This window comes from Aplysia californica, unplaced genomic scaffold (assembly GCF_000002075.1).
Source record: "Aplysia californica isolate F4 #8 unplaced genomic scaffold, AplCal3.0 scaffold00216, whole genome shotgun sequence".
In the NCBI taxonomy this organism is placed as follows: domain Eukaryota; kingdom Metazoa; phylum Mollusca; class Gastropoda; order Aplysiida; family Aplysiidae; genus Aplysia; species Aplysia californica.
Genome location: NW_004797486.1, coordinates 974,710 through 991,214, shown reverse-complemented (window position 1 = coordinate 991,214; position 16,505 = coordinate 974,710). Strand labels below are relative to the sequence as shown.

Below are 16,505 nucleotides of genomic sequence, written 5' to 3'. Positions count from 1 at the left end.
CTTTTCAGCGTAAACAATTCAAACTTTTGAAACACGTTTATGAACACCTTAACCAGATCTCTGGTGAATAATAGCTTTTAAGAATAAAAAATAAAAGCTATATATTGAAAACACTTTTTGCCTCTCCTGAAAAATTCGTTTCACTATCTGCACAAGACTATTCGTTGTTTTTCCCTTATGACAACAGAGCCATGCTCCTGGCTGGTCACTGATGTTTAAAGACTACAAACTGATGGTAATAGTCATAAACTCTATAACAAAATAAAGTGAAGATTTATTTTTGTCTGAAAGATCTCTTGGAAACCCTCTTACATCATGTCTGATCATAGTGCAAGTTTACAGAACCAACATTAAGAAATCTAACATTGACACAAAACATGTACACATCCATTTTCAGTCGCACACATGAAACTTGCATAGGTACTGTTTTACTTGAAAGTAATAATTTAGACTCCAAAAGTTTGAGACTGTTATTTTTTATATCTCTGTAAAACAAAAGTAAAACCAACATTACTCATTCACATGAAGTTCACTGACCTGTCCATGCTTCATGTTGTCTCTCCAATAGCCCTCATATTTGGCACCATTGGCATAGTAGAATACACCTGTCCCATGGCGAAGGCCATTGACCAGTTCCCCATCGTACATGTTCCTCAGAGGATACTGGGATTTAGTCACTCTGCGCAACAGCCAAATATGCTGACCAAGACCATGCTGTAAAAAAAAAAGTGGTCCACTGATTACATTTGATATAATTTCCTCACATCAGAACACGTTTTGTATCCCTCTTGGTCTTTCAAAATAAGCTGCTCACTTAAAAACTGTAAGGCATTTGATAAAGAACACTTTTGAAAAACCCAGGTTGATCAACAAATGCTGTACCGAGTTCCCTCTCGCCAATTTGTTAAATTGTGCTACAATACATTAAAAGGCGAATGTTGTACATGATAAAAAATGTGAACTATTCACAACACTAAATTTCACAGAATTATTAACAGACAACATAGTCATATCATATGCGCTGATAAGTCAAGGCAGGCGCCTCACGGAACATGCAATGCTTTGATAAGTCAAGGCAGGTGCCTCATGTAACATGCAATGCTTTGATAAGTCAAGGCAGGCGCCTCATGTAACATGCAATGTTTAGCTCAGCAGGTCATTTCACTATGCAGGAGAAAAAACACTTCAAAACTTTTTGTCAGAGAGCCCCCAAACGAAAACAAAAAAGATGTACCTTTTACTCCAATGCAAAATGAAAAACAGAATACAGGTAAATAATTCTGCTCGCACAGCTATATCATCAACAGGATATGCAGTTACTGAGTGCTCCCAAGCTAAAAGCAACACAGGTATGAAGAAAATTGTTAACTAACTCATGCGCCACAAAAAGACTTCATTTGGCTATCACACTCCAGTCACAGTGCAAACAAGGTGACACACAAACTAGTTTTATAGCAGATTAACAAAACACTATGTGGACAATTTATAGTATTACTCTGACATGAGTTGTATCAACAAGCCAACAATATGACAAGACATAGCTTTCTGAAGAATATAAGCACATCACACTTGCATATATAAAGATATAAACCTCTTCTTTACATATATGCTTGCAAGTAAAAGGAAGGTATGAATGAGACCAAACAACCCTGACCAGAGAAGACTCTCGTGTCGTCTTTTGAGATTGTAAATGGTATCAGTACTGAGCACACGTTCAGTGTTAAGTTTGCCAACAGTACAGTGGAATTCAGATTCAACAAAGTTGTCAGGCCTGACCTTCAAATTCGTTGAATCCCGAGTGTTCATTATGGAAAACATGAGGTTATTGTGTAGATAATTACAAGCACAGATTAGCTAATCGATAATGTATTCGTCACTTAGAGCCATCACGTAGATATTCTGTCCTGGGCACTCTTAAGTGAAAGGCAATGAGGAGGCTGTTAGGCTGGCAGGCAGTGGTGTGGGTGATGGTGAGGCAAAATTTGACAAAGGAGAAGTGTTGAAGACCCTGGAGAAAAAGTTGCGGCATGAAGAAGACAGGGAGACAGCAGAACACCACGCAATCATTAGGATGCGGGAAATGGGGATAGAGAGGGGAGAAGGAAGAAAAGTACAATTATCTGGAAAAGAAAGACGTTGCCATAATCAGTCAGCCACCGAAACAATCAGTATGGATACCCTGCGGGCTTTGGTGATGGGGGGAACTGAGCAATTATTTATCTGTCCGGTGTGCAATGACATTGTTGCCCAAGACAGGTAATACAGGTATTCGACTTTCTCAGTCAAAAGTAGTTTGGTTTCAAATGAGAGAAATTTTCGTTTGATGCTATATCAAAGTAATGCTGAAAAATTGCAGAAAATACACTGAACTCTACCAAGGACACACTGTGCTACAGGATTGATTCTTTCAAATGCACGACAGTGTCATCTATCATCTATAACTTATTGTTTGCCGAACAAGTGATGTTGCTGTGTAGAGCCTAGCATACGGCAACGTTTGATTCAACAGTCCAGCGCACAACTCATTACGTCAATCTAGGCTATGTCAAGACTAACTTATCATTGGTAGAATTGATCAGTAGCTGAGAAAAAAAATAACTGTGACGTGTTTGCATCTCTACTGTCATTCCACACCCAGACAGCTTGTCCCCGCTCTCACCAGGTCACACACAGTCACACATCACATGTGTAGGTCTGTTGGTCACCTACCTGACACCAACACACGCTAAAACATGTGTGCATGTTAGCAGCAGGTATGTTGGTACGAAAGAAGACCGCTGATTGGTCACATAAGATATAAACCAAAGGCTAAACGAGTAATGGTGCATTATACAAGTGGCACAGATGGTTTCTAGAAATAGATTAGGTTCGTTGTGGGCAGGAAAAAAATAAGCAAAGCCATGTCAGCAGGGTCTGTTCACCCAGCAAGCGACTTTGTTGAATCCGAGCTTGCTCATTTATGTGTTCGTTAAATCCTATTTTATTTTTATTGATTTTTATTAATTTTTTTAAACGGGGAATCCATCTCCCTTTGTTGAATCTGAGTTTTCGTTGAATCTGAGTTCCACTGCATTGCTATGCTTCAACATAAGAAATTTACATTATGTGTGTGTGTGTGTGTGTGTGTGTGTGTGTGTGTGTGTGTGTGTGTGTGTGTGTGTGTGTGAGTGTGTGTGTGTGTGTGTGTGTGTCTGTGTTGTGGGAGGGTCTTTGCCCAAAACATCAAATGTATATTTCTTGTGTTGATGCTTTCTTACAACTTTTTAGTGATTTTTCTCCACTTACTGATAGCTTTAAAAGTGTATAATTACGCCTGTTTACCTGAATGCCATTCTCCCACTGTCCAGCATAGACCTGGTCTCTATCCAACCACTTCATTGTTCCTTCACCATGCCTGACATTGTTAAACCACATGCCATGGTAGACGTTGCCTGATGGGTACTGACGGGTGCCCCACCCATGCTTGATGCCATTTACCCAATCACCATCATAGTATGACTTTCCTTCAGCATCATAATCCATACGGCCCTAGGAAATGGAAATATAAACACAGAAGTATGACACTCATAATATTAAGCATCATATCAATTTGTATTAAAAAGTTCTGTTTACAGCAAAAAACAATTGTTGACAAGAAAATATTTTCTTACAACAGTTTGTAAGGCATTTTTCATCATCTTTCATTTTTCTTCAGATAGTCATAAATCAGTTGTATTTCAACTTATTTTCTAAGATGCAGTCATTACAATGTGATAATGGGAAGGCATGCTGTTCTGCCTAACTTACTATACATGTATTATTTCTTCAAACAAATGATGAAAAAATTACCGATGTATGTGATATAGTAGCTAAACTCTATGATGTAGCAAACAAAACACATGAGTTTCAATCCAAAATGAAGAAGTCAGTTTTGTCAAGAATATACATCTCTGCCAGTTCAGATTTTGTGTCCGCTCAGCCCAGGTTAACCCAGACAAATAGATAAGCAGCCTCCCTACTAAAAAAATGTATTTTGCATTGATATGGGCATAAATACTTAAAATTACAGTAAAAGTTGTCCAAGATAGCGACCCATTGTCAAGGAAAAAACAGGTTGTCCTGGACATGTGAACATCTTGGACAGTGTTATTAAAACATTTTTTTAATACGCAAGGGGGCATATGGCAAGTGGTCCTTCATAGAGGTGATTATCCTGGACAAGTGGCCATAAGAGCAAGTTCCACTGTATTTACAATCATAAAATAGATGGTTTGACAATATATGATGAGATAGGGAGGGCAAAGTATTATAGAGAAACGGCCTGATATTTTTTATTTAAACACAAAAAGTACTGAATTAAAACTAAAACTTTGAATCTTCAAATTCCCTACAAAGACCCCTTGAAAGGAATATTTCATTCTAACTAACTACAAACTTACTTTTCCTTGTTTTTTCCCCAAGACCCAGTCTCCAGAGTAGGAAAGCCTGTTGTCTGCACTACGGAAAGTGCCAAATCCATGACGCTTGCCGTTTGAGACATCCCCCTCATATGTGCTGTTAAAATACAACAGGTAAAAAACATTTTGGGGAAATCTTAATTCACTCAACAAAATTGTAATACACATGTGACATGCTTATCACAAATTTCCCACAAACGTGCTGCTAAAAGCATGTGCAATTCATTTAAATGATGGCCAGCTCCACAGTTTCTGAAATCAAAAATTTAACTTTTCAGTTTCTAATTCTTTCAATGTGTATATCATAATATCAATAGCATCCATCCTACGTGTGAAAATAGGAAATATTTTAAGTTATCTACACTGATCCAAGCACAGTTCTTAATTTTCCAATTTAAAAAACTCATGACTTTGGAATTATGCATCTAAAGAAAGAAAAACCGAAGACATAGTGAGCTCTTTCAAGAATTCTAAAGCTTCTTGAAAAAAAAAAGATTTTGACAAACACATACCTGATAAGACACAAAAAGAATAAGAAAGAATCCTATAAATCAGACCTGCAATTTGGAGCAAAAATAGCCCTAAATATGTTTGTTATCTTTTATGAAAAATCAAGAATAAGATCAGTTAAAAATATCCATTTTTTTATCTTAAAATGAACACGATTTTTCATTCATACCTGCCATTTGGCCAAGTGTACATTCCCTTGCCAGTCACTTGATTCTTCAAAAAGTCTCCCTGGTCAATAAAATGAGTATATTAATTTAGTCCATAAACATAATAACAATCATCATCATCATCATCATAATAATAACAATAAAGATCACTTTTACAGCACCAACTCCCTGGTGACTCTAGGGGCTTCACAATGAGAAATAAAATTTTAATCAAGGTCTCCCTCTTACTGGCCCATTCAACATACAAAAACTCCTTCAAATACATATGTGTCAAGATGCGGTGGAATCAGGCGCTCGTCAATTTTAGAGCATATGGAGTTATTGGTATCATCTTAAAGCCTATACATTTGCCATGCTTTTGATGAAAAAAAAATTCATTTCTCTAGAAAACAAGTCAAGATATTAGCGATCGAAGGAGGTTGGAGTCACCTGGTTTCAGAGGTAAAATTAGCAAGATAGGGCCGCCAAAATTGAGTTATTTCCTTAGCTTGGAAACTGAAAATTTACATCTTTTAGGCCTTTAATCAATGTTTTTCAGTAAAATCCACACAGAAATTTGTTTTTTAAAGGGCATGAAAGGTGTTGTGGCAAAAAAACAAAAAATTCGATAAAAATTCCAAAACCTTTGGGAAAATGCCAGTTTCTCGACTTCCATTATTTTGACGAGCGCCTCATTTCACCACACTGCCTCACATATACACTCATAATCTGACAATGAACATATACACAAAAGACAATCACTGTGGCTACTGAACACACTTGTTGTTGAAAGAAGAATCAAACTAGTTACTTGATGAGTCTTAAAAACATTTGACTGGCTGTTAAGTTCCAATTATCATTGTAAATGGTGACAACATTTACAGGATAAACGAGCAAGCATACCTATTGATCACTCAATATGCATTCACTGCATGCATTCAAAATACTTTCAATGACATATTTCATTCAGAAACATTCATTTACTTAGGAAAAGGGTTGGGAGAATTAGGCCTTTTAGCCCATCATCACATCACGCTACTGCTAGTACCTCATATTGAGTTCCATTAGCCCAAACATACACTCCTTTTCCATGCATGCAGCCCTCAGAAAACATGCCCTGAAACATAACAAAATAAAAATTAAATTCTAATTAAAATATAACACAATAAATATTTTGGCACAGGAGCATTAAATAAACCATAATCTTAAGACATTTAGTCTTCATATCTTTATATCATACCAAAAACTACTGCACTGAAAGCAATTTATGACCCAAAAGATAGTTTACATGTTTTCAAATTTGTATTTGCAAAATTTCAGTTTTTTAACAAAAATTGAACGCAAAGGTATAAGAATGGCGTTATCAAATAAAGAATTTAATAAATTTACTGATAATAGATAACAATGTAAGGTTGCTCTTTTACGAGTTTTAACTTTTTTGGATAACATTTTCAAGAAATGAAATTGTTTACCTTGTAATAGTGGCCTCCAGTGAACTGTGCTTCTCCTTCTCCCTCATACAGACCCTTCACCTTTTCACCTTCAAAACTTATGAAAGTAATAAAAACAAGAAGATTAAAGTACTCAAGAAGGAACAAAATACAGAGTAGCAATTTGGGAAGACAGCACATCATAAAAATAAATATGTTGATCAGAAAGGCATCAAGAACATTGGTAGAGACCTAAGTAACTTTGAATATCTGCACAAATCAACCATTCTAAAAAAAAAGACGGAAATAATGCTAAGTTACCATAGCCACCCACTGATATCGGAATTTCAATTTTCAACCTACAGTAAACTATATATATTTCCAAAACAGCAAGTTAATTCGTACCAACTGCAGTGAGATATCTGAACACACAGTGCTATAAATGAAACAGAGGGAGAGGGGGGGAGGGAAGGAAGGGGAGAGAGAGAGAGAGAGAGAGAGAGAGAGAGAGAGAGAGAGAGAGAGAGAGAGAGAGAGAGAGAGAGAGAGCGAGAGAGAGAGAGAGAGAGAGCGAGAGAGAGAGAGAGAATGTTTTACGGAGAGGGTTGTTTCAAAATGTGAGACACGAATAGGGGCGTGGCGCCACTTCCGAAGAAGGTTGCGCCAAGAATAAAATTATGCTCAGGGAATAGTATGACAACACTAATATACAGTGTTCCACTGAATACTCGCATTATAGGCCTTCTTACTAAAAAACTGTAGTACTACTACATACGCCCCTTCATTTAATTTTGATACTGATACAGAGACACCTACTTCCATGCGAGAAAAACAGCTAAGTGGCGGTACAATCTTTTATATAATAATAATATAGAGATAATGATGAATATATCTCTGAAGCCAATCCCTTTCAATTTTCTTTTAACTGCCTACTCAGACCCCCCCCTCTTTGCTTAGGGTGGCTTAGAAAGAAGGTTCCTCTGTAATCAAAGGACTACACTGAAGTTACCACTCACACGTGAAAAAATGCTCAACAAATCTGTAATATTAGGCCTACATCAATTAAGTATGGCATTGAACCAATAATAAAGAACCAAGTTCGGCACTCAAGATGCGCACAATCACATCACATCATAATAACAGAGTTTACAGAGGTGCACACTAAGTATCATACACAGCACCCACTCAGTGGGTACTTGATTATCTCTCTCCCACACACATCTCAGCAAGCTATAGGTCTTGATTTAGAGCTTTACACCAATTTGCTCCCTCCCCTGCCCATCCCAACCTCCCCTCCCCTTGTTCTGTAGATTTTAGGTAGCTTTTTTTAACCCTGCTGATCAGTCCTTGGGCCAATTTGGATAATAGACAGTGTGCATGCAATTTTAATGTCAACAATTTTACATTCTTTTTTTTTCTGAACATTTTGATGGGTAATACATACTTGTACTTGAAAAACTAAACCGTAGGATGTCCAGGGAAAAATTTTATCCATAGGGGAGAGTGGGGGGAACTGGGACGAGGCCCAAAACATATACTTTAAAAAATAGTGTTGTCTTTTTACCGCAGACCTCCCCTTGTTTTTTTCCTCTTTGGCTTTATATATTTTCATTCATCGACATTTATATATATGTATCAACCTCAAATTCACTTCCTAAAGCATGTCGATATAAGCTGATTAAACTGTAGTTTACTACAGTCCCTAATGCAGAACCTAAGAAAAAGACAGAAAAAGCCGGCCACCTATCCCTGGGATCTGCATCGTTGAAACAGAGGACACTCGCTGTATCCAATGTGAGGTCAGGTATGCATCGATTTACTCTCAAGGAAAACCTCTTCTCTCGTCATGCTGTTTGTTTCTTTTCTCTAATCTGTGCCGCCCCCCCCCCCCCACTCCCTTTCTGCCCACCCCACCCTATATATCCTCATTCTTCTCTCTCTTGGTTATTTTTCTCTCCACCAAAAATCCCCCCCTCCCCACCTGTCCCTCCTATATCTCCTACCAAGGAAAAAGTCTTTAAACAATCTCAATATCTCTTCTCTCTCTCTCTCTCTCTCTCTCTCTCTCTCTCTCTCTCTCTCTCTCTCTCTCTTATAAACCCTTTCTCTCTGATCTTGCCATGATCCTTCATAGATATCACAGTTTCGGAAGGTTTCGGTAGGTTTCGGACGGTTTCAATGAGTTTTGATAGGTTTCGGAAAAAAGAAGCCCCGCTTAGGAGTGCAAAAGGTGAAAGTTTGAGCTGAAGCATGGCTTGAACTGAAGGCTTTCTCTCAAAGGGTTACTGCAAGCAAAACGTGTGCCATTCACTGTCCACAGAGAAATGCAAAAATGTCCCTTTCCTCGACGATAACACAAAGATTACATCAGCTAGTAATAGGCCTAAAGAAAAATTTTAGTAGGCCTATTTTCCATTATCTTTCATTTAAGACCATAGGCGAGGGTGCAGTAAAACAAAGGAGATATCGTTATTTGAATGAGAACACCCTAAAAATGTCCCCTGATAAGCGTGAGGCCACCGTCAGTCTTACTCAAGGCGTATCTTTTATAATAGAAATGCTAATTTGAGCTGATTTTCGGCAAATTTTGCACTGATAAAACAGGGAATAGTCCTTCGACTAAGGAATACGTTTTTTTGTCGATTCCTACTGACTTTTGTTTATTTCTTGAAGGTAGTTTTAGGAACTCCTACGTAAACAGTTAAGCTAGAGCCAAGCTAAAGTACTCTACTAGTAGTCAGTCTACGGTCTACCTTTCGACAATGAGCTCAGAAAGTGCAGGTTCATCGTAAGTAGGTTCTGGTGTTGGATCTCGAGGAGGCTCCTCAGCGGGTTCTGCATTGGTCGCATCTTCTGATGGTGTATCCACGCAGTCCGTGACCGGTGTTTCTACCTTTTTCTCCTCCTCAGCATCTGTTTTCTTACCGCTCCTTTTCTCACCCTTCTTCTTCTCTTTCGACGCCATGTTTGACAACGGAATAAACAACCTTAGGAGCGAGCAAAATGACTTTAAACCTTTAATGAATAGTATTTGAGTATATAACTTAAGGTATAGCTCAAATATTTCACTATGTGTATATGACCCAATCATTACCACTTTTAATTATTTTAGGTTATTTTAATGAGGGCAGGGGGTTGTTGCTTTTTGAAACAGCTTTGGACATTATTCTGCCCTTATAACCAAGACAAACCAACACCGGCCAACACCAACAGAAGTTGTTGTGAGAGCAATGAGGTTATAAATAGACTTTTTACTCTGGGGTCCTTGCCGTATAGGCAAAGATTTTCTTACCTAAGGGCAACTTGAAAGAATCCTGTTGTTTACCATTTTGATATTTCTTCTGACTTTTAGCTTACCAGTACAGACAGGACATCTAAAACAATCTTTTGAATTCGAATTAAACACTTGTAATGCGTAAAGAATCGTATGCTGTATTAATTCCATATTAGAAAAGATTCTTGTTTGCGTACTGGGGTCTGGACTCGTACCTGGTCAACAGGAGCGTCTCCGATGTAAACAATGGAGTGTGAGTGGAGGTTCAAATTACTCGGCCTTGAATAGTTCAATTATCTACTTATAAACCAACACAAAAGACAAAAAATGTTTCGATTTGCTTCGAAATCTAAAGGTCATCAGAATGGAAGCCGTGAATCTATGGACAGCCAACTGGTATGTGCATACTAAGGGGACACGCCCATGTGGCCTGTCCTGTCCTGTACTACTGTACTGTAGTGTCTGTCAGTACTGTCACTGTTTCTATTCTCTACTACTATTCTTCTTTAATATCTTATTGGCATGCTCTATATCTTTTTTCTTATTGGCATGCTCTATATCTTATCTCTAGATTTAGATCTGGTCTAGATATACGGTAGAGCAATGCCAATAAAAAAAAATTTTAATTTCACTTTATTAAACTTTAGCCTTAGCCCTTTTCTTATTGATGCCTGGAAAAGAGCTGTCTATTCCGTAAATTTATTACCCAAGACCCGTTGGTGTTTTTTCGGTAGTTCCCACCCCCCTTATATTTTGAGCCTGACCTACATTGAGATCTATACGTTTGATGCGAGCTTAGATATCAAACCTAACAAGTGCAAAACATCAAATTATGGTAAAATTCAGGGGGGCAAGCCCCCCCGAAACCCCCCTCTCTTGAGGCCTAAACCGGCTAATAACAATTGCGGGATGGGAACTTCCGAAAAAGCGCCGACCCGTTCGCAGATATGCACTGTTTTTAGGGGCGAAATTGCCGTAATTTTTGCTGAATTTCGTTGAATCTGAGCTTGTTCATTTATGTATTCATTGAATCCAAATTTTTATTGATTTTAATGAATGAAAGAAAACAGGGAATCCATCTCCTTGAGTTGAATCCGAGTTCGTTGAATCGGAGTTTCACTGTAGGCCTACTGTAGTGCTAAGAATAGAAGGATCAAAATGATGAGTTACAAGAGTATTAAGAGTGCCAGTAAGGCATGCTTATATTCTATTTCGACGTCACTACTTTATACAAAGTACTCATGTTGGCTGGATTGTACTGTACCGGACCACCCGTCTCGGCCCGTGATTACTACGCACGCCTAGCCTAACTATGCACTCATATATAGTACTCTATGTGCGGACAAAAGGTAGTTCCGCGGGCGACTTCGCACATGCACAGCGCAAGCCAGCGGCGACTGGCGAGGCGAGGTGAGCGAGAGGTGGTGGTTGAGAGTGGTCAGGGGATTTAACTTTGGTGGACCACCGTGTATCATACCAACAGTGGGGAGAGGGAGGGGGGGTGAAACATTAAAGAAAACAATGCGAAACAATAACATGAGCGGACAGTCGTGTTTACTTATCAATGTAACAACAGTGGGGGGAGGGGGGGGTTTCAGGGGGGCTAGCCCCCCTGGCAACAATAATTTAAAGACACACACACATATTTAAACAATAACATGAGCGGACAATCGGGGTAGATACTCGCCAAGTCGCAAGCAGGGCTGAGGGGGTTGCAATTATGCAAATGAGCTCTCGTGCACATCTCTAGCCCTCCATTGTACTTTGCCGGACCAGGAGTAGGCCAAGCCAGCTGAGTCGCGAGCAAATAAGAATAGTGGACCACGTGATTAGATTGACCAGTTAGCCTCAAGATGTCAGGGTCGTGATGACTGAAAAACCCGGTAAGAGACGTCAGTCGATTGTGGGCTGTCGAAGGGTGAGGACGTAGAAAACTGAGTAGGAGAATGAGTAGTGGAGTTGGAAAGGAAGAATAGCGGGCCACTAGGCACCAGGGGCGCCATAGCGAAAGTAGTTCCGACCGGTGGTCCGGTAAAGTACAATCTTACCCTCATGTTAACAGGAAAGGCAGAGCTGAACAGTTGCCCAGATTCCCACAACTTGGGTACCCTCATCTGTGTAGGCCTCCTAAACAATAGAATATTGTGATTTTTTAATTTCTTTTTTGCTTTTACGTTACTGTAGTGATTGCATCTTGTGTTTGAAAATTGCAATTTATCTGTTTTTGTTCCATACAGAGTGGTTCCAGCAATGAAAATTTATCCCCAAGCACCAAAGAGGGAAAAGAGGCTGTGGATAAGATTTTACACCAAAGAATTTATTTCAAGGTATCTGTCTCTGCTTTTTTTATAAACCTTTTAATGGCAATTTATGTCCTTTTGCATGTTGAACATTACAAAGGCAAATCTCCACAGCTGTAGCACACTTGCGTTTCTCATGTTTATGGTCTGCAGCCCCTCTGTGGAAGGTGTATTCCGCCTGCATTATAATAATTATTATAATAGTTATAATAGTAATTTTTTATTCTATTAATCTTAATCTTACTTTTGGACTGTCAAGAAGAGAATTAAAAATCTGTGTGCAGTCTTAAAAGAACATTGTAATGGATTTCTGACAGGTTCACGAGTTAATTAAGATAATGTAGGCCTACTTTTTTGGGAAATCGTCATTAGAGAAGAAATAGTGAAATTGATATATATATGAATCAAAAGGAAGAAAGGCCTGAGAATGTATGAAAGAAGTCAGGAGAAAAAGAGAAAGGAAAATTGTAAGAAAATAAGGGGACTCCGTAACTCAACAATGGTGTTCACAAGTCAACCCGGAGGTCTGGAGTTCGATCCCGGCCATCATGGGGGAGGGGGGGTTCTCGTTTTTTCTATAGTTCTTGATCCTAGGGTAGGTAGGGTCAAGCACTCAGTCTTTTCAGAAGAATGAAAAATTTGGAGATCTCATTTGCAAAGTTTGCATGTTAAAGATCCCTTTGTGATTCTTAAATTGGAGAGAGTAGACCCTTCAGGCCACCACCCAGGCAAAATTCAAAATAATTCCAACTCAAAACTGAAACTGAAACCACTCTAGCCAGTATAGATAAGAGTACAATCTAACTTCCTTTGGGTTGAGCACGAAGTTGTTGATATAGTGGGGCAAATGGTTAACAGGGTTCCACTTTTAAATAGCCCTAACTGCCCAGCATCAAGGGAAATGACATGTGTATGTTTTATGTTCTTACTTTTTTATTTGATTGTGTGTCTGCAAATTACCCTTTCAAACTCCATGTTATAATTCAAATTGAAAATTTCTGGTGGATCAGAAGCTAGGCTCTATATGTCAAGGTGCCTGTAGATAAACAGTTTTTTACCCAATGATCATCAGTCCTTTGGCCACCTCAGTGACCTGTCATGTGGACGTGAGTGTGAGTCCTCACAAAATAATAGCTTGGCAGGTGCCCACCAGCCTTGAGGTCGTCAGGCTGATGCCTGGCATTCTCACATATTTTGAACGTGGGCCAGGGTCCAAGGTGGCTTGGAAGAAATATTATCAAGCAGCTGGTGAATGGGTACCATGCGCCATGTAGTTTATTACCTCTTGTGGTATAGCAGGGCAATTTCATGTTGTTTTAATAAGGAACGTACAACTCAAAGAGTTACCGTATGTCGGTGTAAGGACTCGGATACTGCATTATTTAGGCATATATCTTTTCCTACATTGGCAAAATGTGGTGGTAAGCAAGGCTGGCGGCATAGAGAAGTTTGACTGTACATTCAACGCGGCAGGTGACTGGCTGTCTGGCTAGTAATGATTTTATATTCTATGTAGATAAAATACCTATATAAAATCAACTTCTCCAAAAGATGATCTTACAGCCAGTTACTCCTTGACGTCTAGCAGGGGTACAAAGAGAAATATGAAAAGCAAGGGTAAGTACAAAGAGAAAAAAAGAAAGAAAATGGAAGGTCAAACGGCACTAGTGTGGGAAATGCAAGAAATGTCATCAGAAGAACTTTTTAGTGGTATGACAAAGCTGATTATTTTTTTTATTTTAGTAGTTTTTTACTCTGGGAACTCTCGATCAACTGTTTTATTGGATGATTTGTTTTTATATTTGTATTGATCAATTGATGTATACGTGTACTACATCTTTTCTCTATCAGATTACACATACATTTTCTAATTTTGTTTTTTCCTTGATCTGTTCCAGGTTTACTATCTTGGAGTTGTTCAAGAGATAAATGTGACACACTCGAAGAAGAGAGACACAGATGCCCAACTGATAGACTTAGTGGAAGAGCACCAGGTATCATATCCATTTTAAGTCTCCTCCAAAAAAATCACGAGAAAAGAAAGTATTTATAGTGTTTAAGTTTAATGGTCCTGTTGAAGCCTCATTTTTTTTTTTTAAAGTGTTTTACGGCGCTCGCAACTGCATAAGGTCATATGAGCGCGCGGGACACATTAAACTTTTCAGTTGGTAGGAAATTTTGAATTTTGCCCGGGTGACGGCCGAAGCCTACTCTTATCGATTTTAGACCACCAAGGGATCTTAATCGTGCGCAACTTGCATGCGCGCCCTCCGAGATTTTTTACCTTTGTCTGAGAAGGCTAGGTGTAGATCTTTCCTACCAGAAGATCAGGGGTGTGGCTGAAAGACAGTAGTAAGAAGAAGCCAAGGAGTAGCAGTAGAAAGGCTGTAGAAAGAATCAGGAGCCCAGAGGAGGGGGGCAAAGGAGATGAGGGGGTGGGGGCAGAAAGAGGAGACGAAAGCAGACGACAGAACATTGCTAGAGAGCAGGAAAGGAGGTGAAAGGAGACAAATTTAGAGTAGAAAATTTTTCGGTCACTACCATGATTCGAACCCGGGACCTTTGAATGAGAGGCCAACACCTTAATCTCTAGGCCACGATAGCCCCCGAATCCTCATTTTTACAGATGCTTGGGGGGGCTCTACTATTCAACCATCATTCAGTGCTTGGCGAGTCTTCTTCTGTGGGCACTTCCTTCCTTTCGTCTGATGCTGCCACATACCATTTTTTAAATGTACAGTAGAACCTGCTTCAAGAAACACCTGTCCAAGACAACCACCTTTACAAAACCATCACTTCCCTCTTTAACCCTTGCATTTCATTATAATATTGCATTGTCGCTGTCCAAGAGGACCACCTGGCGAAGATGGCTACTTTTACCCTCAATAATGAGTGGTTATCTTGGACATGTTTGACTGTCTTTGAATAATTAATAAATTCAAGTCAAGTAAGGGGCATTTCCCAAGGACACAATGTAGGGCCCCATGACAAGATTCAAACCCATGACTTTTTGGTTGTGAACCTAACAGCCTAACCACTGGACCGCTGATGCCACAGTCATGTCTATTTTTAGACTGCTATGTGAATTGCACATGATGACATCTAGAACACAGAGGGGTGTGTATTGTGTTGTGTATGAAAGACAAAGCCAGCCGGCTAGTTGCATCTCAGCAGTTCTCGGGAGCTGGCTGCATTCACCACCATGATTTTGCAAAAACTGAGCACCAATCAGGCTATTGCTGAAATTAACCATGATGCACATAGTGATGATGAGAATTTTATTTTTCAGAAGAAAGTTTACAGCATTATTTGCAAGTTATATTGAATAACAGTGACAGGGATCCAAATTTTATGGAGGGAAAAAATCTGTCTCCTTTTCACCTGTCAAATTATTTAGCAGAATAAATTTAGCTAAATAAAAAAATCTCTACCATTGGATTGTATGTTCATTTCTCTTTTATTTGATACTAGCTGGGCCCCCTTTCGATGAAAGGAATGATCAGTGCATTAACAACAACTGAAAGTCATTGACCTACTATATTTACACTCTACTGGAATGGAGCAATAAATTTTGAGAGACGCAAAAAATTAGGTCCAGATCTATACTCTCAAAACAAAATGCGCCTCGCGAAATATCGCTTCCGGCACTTCCGTTGTGAAGGACAGCTGCGCAGATTTGTTTCGTTTCTCACAAAGGCCAAAGAAGGACGGAAACTTTTTGTCAAATATATTTTTCTAAATTCAGGAAATGATTATAGTGGCAGAATACAGGGAGTATGGACTCTAAAAATGGTGAAATGGTATAGGTTTTTCGCCCTTATCAACACTACTATGTTATTTAAGGGGTGGGACCTCCGAGTTTAACGTCCGTCTCAGAAAGGACTGAGCCGAATGGGAAATTCATGTAAATTGCCTTTCCCAAGGACACAAGGTCAGACCGAGCTGTTAACGCTCAAACCTTCGAATCCGTTGCGGGTCCGATAGTCTAACCACTATGCCACCAACACCACGCTTGTGGTTTCTCTGTCTTTCTCTTTCTCTCTCTCTCTCTCTCTCTCTCTCTCTCTCTCTCTCTCTCTCCCTCCCTCCTTCCCTCTTTTTCTTTCTCTCTCTCTTTCTCTCTAGCTGCCTCAGAGGCCTAAAGCCAACAGGCCCAAAAAAAATTTTAAAACAAAAACCATACACCATAGCAGCAGCAGAAACTGTTGCCCTTACAGCTCATACACACCATAAACAAAGAACCTCCTGCCCACCCAATGTGTAAGGCAGCCTTTCCACAGCAGAGGGAGGAGGTCACAAGGCCTGCCTCCCCAGCAGAAATGAAATCTTGCCTCATCCGGCCACACTGTACAAAGGTCTACTTGCCTATACAAAACAAAAATAATAAAAGCTTTCTACAGTTAAAGGCT

The 16,505-nt window shown here is 39.3% G+C and overlaps 2 protein-coding genes across 4 annotated transcripts in view; one reads left to right on the top strand and one right to left on the bottom strand.

Annotated features, from left to right (window-relative positions):
• Nucleotides 1–9,724, bottom strand: part of LOC101856966 (radial spoke head 10 homolog B) — a 32,020-nt gene extending 22,296 nt beyond the window's left edge. For both annotated transcript variants that reach the window (XM_013083191.2, XM_013083192.2), the window contains exons 1-7: nucleotides 9,276–9,724; nucleotides 6,565–6,640; nucleotides 6,141–6,209; nucleotides 5,116–5,174; nucleotides 4,419–4,533; nucleotides 3,322–3,528; nucleotides 538–714 (exon numbers count right to left, since the gene is read on the bottom strand). In XM_013083191.2, coding sequence (XP_012938645.1) covers nucleotides 538–714; nucleotides 3,322–3,528; nucleotides 4,419–4,533; nucleotides 5,116–5,174; nucleotides 6,141–6,209; nucleotides 6,565–6,640; nucleotides 9,276–9,613 — 1,041 coding nt within the window. In that variant the 5' untranslated portion in view covers nucleotides 9,614–9,724. The remainder of the gene's footprint in view (nucleotides 1–537; nucleotides 715–3,321; nucleotides 3,529–4,418; nucleotides 4,534–5,115; nucleotides 5,175–6,140; nucleotides 6,210–6,564; nucleotides 6,641–9,275) is intronic.
• A 282-nt stretch (nucleotides 9,725–10,006) lies between these two features.
• Nucleotides 10,007–16,505, top strand: part of LOC101854330 — an 11,485-nt gene continuing 4,986 nt past the window's right edge. The window contains exons 1-3 of one of the 2 annotated variants that reach the window (XM_005099532.3): nucleotides 10,007–10,192; nucleotides 12,034–12,123; nucleotides 13,995–14,090. In XM_005099532.3, coding sequence (XP_005099589.1) covers nucleotides 10,124–10,192; nucleotides 12,034–12,123; nucleotides 13,995–14,090 — 255 coding nt within the window. In that variant the 5' untranslated portion in view covers nucleotides 10,007–10,123. Of the gene's footprint in view, nucleotides 10,193–12,033; nucleotides 12,124–12,906; nucleotides 13,007–13,994; nucleotides 14,091–16,505 lie in introns of those variants that run through there. The other variant, XM_035970069.1, reaches the window with a different exon arrangement.